This window comes from Elephantulus edwardii, unplaced genomic scaffold, assembly GCF_000299155.1.
Source record: "Elephantulus edwardii isolate Elephantulus edwardi_28Jun2011 unplaced genomic scaffold, EleEdw1.0 scaffold00058, whole genome shotgun sequence".
NCBI classification, from domain to species: Eukaryota; Metazoa; Chordata; class Mammalia; order Macroscelidea; family Macroscelididae; genus Elephantulus; species Elephantulus edwardii.
Window position 1 is genome coordinate 10,461,269 of NW_006399808.1, and position 5,891 is coordinate 10,467,159.

Consider the following 5,891-nt stretch of genomic DNA (forward strand, 5'->3'; position numbering starts at 1 on the left):
CTTGCCTCCAAGGAGCCACTGGTTTAACCCTTTCCAGGACGAATCTGTTTATTTTCCTAGCAGTCCATGGTATTCTCAATACTCTTCTCCAGCACCATAGCTCAAAGGCATCAATTCTCCTTCTATCCTCTTTGGTCATTGTCCAACTCTCTGATGCATAACAAGTGATTGTGAAGGCCATGGCCTGTATCAAATGCACCTTAGTCTCCAGAGAGACACCACTGCTCTTCAGTACTTTGGAGAGGTCCCTAACAGCAGATTTTCCCATGGCAATGAGCCTTTTAATTTCCTGGCTACTGGTGCCAAGAGTGTTAACTGAGCAGCCAAGCAAACTAAAGCTGTGTACAATCTCAATCTTTTCACCATCCATCCTGATGCTTCCAAATGGCCCAGTGGTGAGAATCTTTGTCTTCTTGACACTGAGCCTCAATCCATATTGCAGGCTGCAGTCCTTGACCCTCTGCAGCAGATGCTTCAGGTCCTCTTCCATTTCAGCAAGCAGAGTTGTGTCATCTGCATAACGCAGATTGTTGATAGATCTTCCACCAATCTTGACCCCATATTTCTCGTCATAGAGCCCAGCCTCCCGGATGATCTGTTCTGCATACAGGTTGAAAAGGTATGGAGATAGGATGAATCCCTGGTGTATGCCCTTCCCAATTTTGAACCATGCAGTGTTCCCGTGCTCTGCTCTGACGTACCATCATCCTTTTTGAAAAATAACCTTTTTCATGTGTTGATTCTTTTCTAACCACTCTAGACCATATTGTCGTTTTCTTCTTAGTGTTCCTGCCCTATTGTATTTCTATCATTTGTCCCTGCAAACTCTTTGCAGAATTTTGCTCAATTGGTGTTAACTATAGGTACTGGTAAAGGAAAGAAATATTTAACATAACTATGGTTACATTTTATTTTGTAATTTCCCCCCCCATTCATATGGGAATGAACTGTTCACAACTGTTATTTTGAAACTTGCCACTTGGGGGCAGCAAGAATGTTTGGGATTACAGAAGTGAAACTTTTGACTAGTCACACGGGAAGTGCAACTAAGGTGCTTCTTAGAGGCAAGGATGGCGAAACTTCATCTTACTTTATATTTGGGGCATGTTGTTACTAGGGGTCAGATCTTGTCAAAAGACATCATGCATGCAAAAGTGCAGGGTCAGTGAAAGACAGGAAGTTCCTCCACAGGATGGACTACATAGTGACTAGAGCAATGGGCTCAAGGATATTAGAGATGATGAGGATGATACAGAATAGGGCAAGTTTCAGATCTGTTGTTCAAAGAGTCAATATGAGTCATAGTCAACTTGATGGCAGCTGACAACAATATAAAGATCCCACCATATAACAAGAAAAAGTGCTGGTACTGTACTCAAGTCTAATGCATTACTCTTCAATTCAAGGAAATTGTTACAAAATAAGAAATAATTATGTTTTCCAGCACATTTTTATTTTACTTAATAGATTATGGTTTTCCAGTTAGCAAGGGAGAAGTGAAAAAAGGAGCAGATCTTCTATACTCTGGAAATCAGATGAGGAAGAGCTCACATTTGGCCAGAAAGAACTGGCCAAAGGCTCACAAAACATAAACATTCAAGTAAACCTTGAAGTACAACAGTAAGGATCAACAGAGAGAGTTTTCCCAGGAGAACTAATGACATGAAGAGTAAGGAATGAAGTGGAGAAAACTCAACACATTTTTTTAAGGATAATTTGGTCTGTTGTAAACAGAACATATTCATAAGGAGTTGACAGACATTTGGAAAAGACACAGTGCAAATAGTTACTACTAGAAGACCAAAGGTTTAAGACTTTGTGTATATACATCAGAAAGAGGATCTTTCTCTACACCTATTCAATCTGTATGCGAAGCAAATAATTTGAGAAGGTGTTTTACTATGAAGAGGAATGTGGCATGATGATTAGGACAAAAATCATTATCAACCCATGTTATGTAGATGACACGGTGTTGCTTGCTGAAAGTGAAGAAAATAAAAGTTTTCCATATGGTTTATATCTCAACATCAAGAAAACAAAAATTCTCACCACTGGACCAACAGGCAACATTATGACAGACAGAGAAAAGACTGAATGTTTTAAGGATCTCATCTTACTTGGATACACAATCAACACTCATACTCATGGTAGCAGTAGTCAAGAAATCAAAAGATGGGTTGCAGTGTAGAGAAATCTGCTGTCAAGGACTTTTTCAAAGTGCTAAAGAGCAAGCATGTCAATTTAAATAAAGGCTAAGGTGTGCCTGATCTAAGCTGTGGTCTTTTCAGTTGCTTCCTATGGATCTGAATTGGATAATGAATAAGGAAGACCAAAGAAGAACTGAAGTGATGAATTGTAGTGCTGGCAAAGAGTACTGGATATACCATGGACTGCCCAAAGAAGAAATAAATCTGGAAAAAGTACAACCAGATGCTCCTTAGAGACAAGAAGGATGGCAGAACATGTCTTTGGAAAAAAACAATATGCTGGAAAAGATGGAGGGTCTAAGAAAGAGAGGCCCACCCTCAAGGAGACAGATTAACATAGTGACTGTAAGAAGAGCTCAAGCATGTGGGAGATTATGAAGGTGGTACAGGACAGGGCAAGGTTTGGGCCTGTTGTTCAAAGGGTCGTGATGAGTCATTGTCAATACGACAGCACCTAATGACAACAATAATCTGTGAGCACACATGGGGGCACAGCCATGTTTTATTTCCATCTCTCTCTCTCTGGCACCTGTGTCTGATTTGTAATATGTAGTGCCTGATATGAGAGTATGTGGAGACACATATACACACAAATACTTAAGGAGAACTGGTCTGAAAGGCTAAGAGAAAAGAAAACTAATTCGATATTTACAAATTCATTACAATCTTATGAAGAGTGACCTGAAGAGATATTCTCACCTGGCGTGTCATTACGAAATACGCATACATCGCCATGGCACTTCCATAGGTGATGAAGTAGGTGACTGGCTCCATGATGTCCCAGGAATATTCCCACCAGGTAAGCCGGGCCAGAATGCCAAACTGGGTGGCCATGTAGGCAAGCCCACCCCATAGCACCAAAGTGGTCCTTTTCTCAGCTTTCCTGCTAATCTCAATTCGTACCTAAAAGGAAATCACACATCAATAACAAGACATTCTGATATAGAAGTAATTTAAAGCTAATTAAACATCTATGTTCATTAAAGAAGCAGAGCTCATAATCAAGATGCATGTTAGTCCCTATTCTAGTAAATATAGTTTATCTTCCACATAGTATCTGTAATTCTCACTAAATAAAATCTTAGAGGAATAGATTTTTTAAAAGCGTATTAAGTATTCTATGTTTCACTCTAGAAATGGTTGAAAATAGCTCTTTCAGCTAGCCACATGACTACCCACTTGGAAGGAAAGAAGTTCAAGTATTCTTTCACTGTGGGTATATAATTTAACTTACTAACAGTTTTTACTCAAGGGGCATATTAAAGAGCAGAACAGGATTAAGGATTAAGTTGTTAGTTTCCTTAATTTCAGGATAATTTACTTAACCTCTGGATTTGGCAGAAATTCCCCAGATACTCCTGTATCCCCCTTGCTGCCTGATTTTGCCAACTCTGATTCACAGCAAACCTACAGGAAAGCAGAGAACTACCTCATAAAGGTTTCCAAGGCTGCAATCTCTATGGACACAGATGTTACATTCCTCCTTTCAACACATCAGCACTGAGGATTCATCTGTCGTCTCACTAAGTCTGACTTCCATTTCTTTAATTCTGGTTTTTGTTCCCTTCCAATATGTTATTTATTTCTGATATTTTAGTCTTAATATGCTGAATTTATATTTACTGCTTTGGCATGCCTTTTAATTTTCCAGTTATATTATCTATTTGGTCTTGTGCTATGTTTTTAAATTCATCTACATTTTATGTGTATTTTTCTTAACCTGTTCCCAATCCTTTGAAGGACTGAGTTATCATTCTTTCGAATTCCTTATGAGGAAGTTTCAATAGCATTTCTTCCTAAAAAGATACTCTAAGTATTTTGGTCACTTTTGCTCCATTCTGTCTTGGGTTTTTTTTTTTTTTTTTTTTAATTAATTTAATCTGTTGTCTCCATGGAATATTTCCTTTTTTTAAAAAATGAGTAACAGACTTTTAGTTCTTTATTTTCTTTATAAATGTGTGTATATTTAGACAGAATACTTAAAAACTAGATGACAGCATATATAGTTTTATAATTTATTTTTTTTATAATATATCATGAGTACTTTTCCATAGCATATTAGATTTTTAATTAGCTGCCATTATATTACTTGTTAATTTGGATAAAAGCATTCCACTATACTCAGAATCTTTACTGGTTATTAAGTATTCCAATATCCCTCTTAAAGGCAGTAAGTATTGTTAAGAGTAGTGTATTTAGATTTTGAAACTTTATTATCAGATAGGCTCCAAATTATTTCTTTAAAAATTATTTTTTTTTGGAGAGATTGTATAACAAGAATTTTTCTTTTACTTTTTAAAGAGAAGAGTGAATTGTAGGGGGAAGGAATGGGCAGGGGGGAAAAGTGCAATAATGAATGAATGGAAATCCAGTCTCTAAATTTTCATTAAAATTAATAAAAAAAAAAAGAAATTCTTTCTTAGCTTTAAATGAAACTTTTTCATCATTCAATTCCATAAGGTCTTAAGAGGTTTAACTGACACAGCTCAAGCACATAAAACTTGGGAGGATTAAAAGGAAGTAGATATGCTCTGGGGGAAAAAGAGGAGGGAAGAGCTTGGAAATTCTCACCTTTTCCAGAGGAGCCAGTTGCTCTTTGAGGTCCTCTAACCGTTCAATAAGCTCCCTCTCCTTGTTTAACTGGTGCTGCTCAATGCACAGTGTGGTATACAGCTGCTGGACCAGCGTTTTTACATCATTCAGCGTTGCTGCATTTTCATGGCTTAAGAGGTCTGGAAAGAAAGGGAGTAAATTTTAAAAGAAAAATTATGCCTTTTACCAAGAACTGCTATTCTTGGGTCTTTTAGACAGTAGGAATAAAGCAAATTGATACTGTGTAATAATTTTAAAGATAATATACACCATTATATTTTTTGGGCCTCTAAATATGACAGATGAGACTATAGTGAAATTGAGAAAAGTACTGGGAATAATAGTAATACCCATTAAAGACAAAATTAAAACAATATATAAAAACGTATATGAAAAAAGTTTAGAATCAATACAATATATATTAAAATGCTCATTTATAATTTTTCTATGGTTCTACCATTTTCACTCACTGGTGACTTTCCTTTATATTAAGTCCTGAGGAAAAATATGTATAGTATTTTAAATATGCAAATACAATAGCAGGCACATTATTTTTTAAAAAATATTTTTATGAGGAGAAATGTGGGGTCAAGATTGGTGGACGATTTATCAACAATCTGCGTTATGCGGATGACACTACCCAGCTTGCTGAAACTGAAGAGGACCTGAAGCACCTGCTGCAGAGCGCCAAGGACTGCAGCCTATAATATGGATTGAGGCTCAATGTCAAGAAGACAAAGATTCTCACTACTGGACCAATTGGCAGCATCAGGATGGATGGTGAAGAGATTGAGATTGTACACAGCTTTCGTTTGCTTGGCTTCACAGTCAACACTCTTGACACCAGTAACCAGGAAATTAGAAGGAGCATTGCCATGGGAAAGCCTGCTGTTAGGGACCTCGCCAAAGTACTGAAGAGCAATGGTGTCTCTCTGGAGACTAAGGTGCATCTGATACAGGACATGGTTTTCGCAATCACTTGTTATGCATCAGAGAGTTGGACAATGACCAGGGAGGATAGAAGAAGAATTGATGCCTTTGAGCTGTGGTGCTGGAGAAGAGTATTGAGAATACCATGGACTGCTAGGAAAA

The 5,891-nt window shown here is 37.4% G+C and overlaps 1 protein-coding gene across 1 annotated transcript in view; it reads right to left on the reverse strand.

The window, feature by feature from the left end:
- MCU (mitochondrial calcium uniporter) overlaps positions 1-5,891 on the reverse strand; it is a 248,268-nt gene that overhangs the window by 8,086 nt on the left and 234,291 nt on the right. Inside the window, exons 5-6 of the mRNA XM_006887550.1 lie at positions 4,779-4,939; positions 2,907-3,110 (exon numbers count right to left, since the gene is read on the reverse strand). Coding sequence (XP_006887612.1) covers positions 2,907-3,110; positions 4,779-4,939 — 365 coding nt within the window. The remainder of the gene's footprint in view (positions 1-2,906; positions 3,111-4,778; positions 4,940-5,891) is intronic.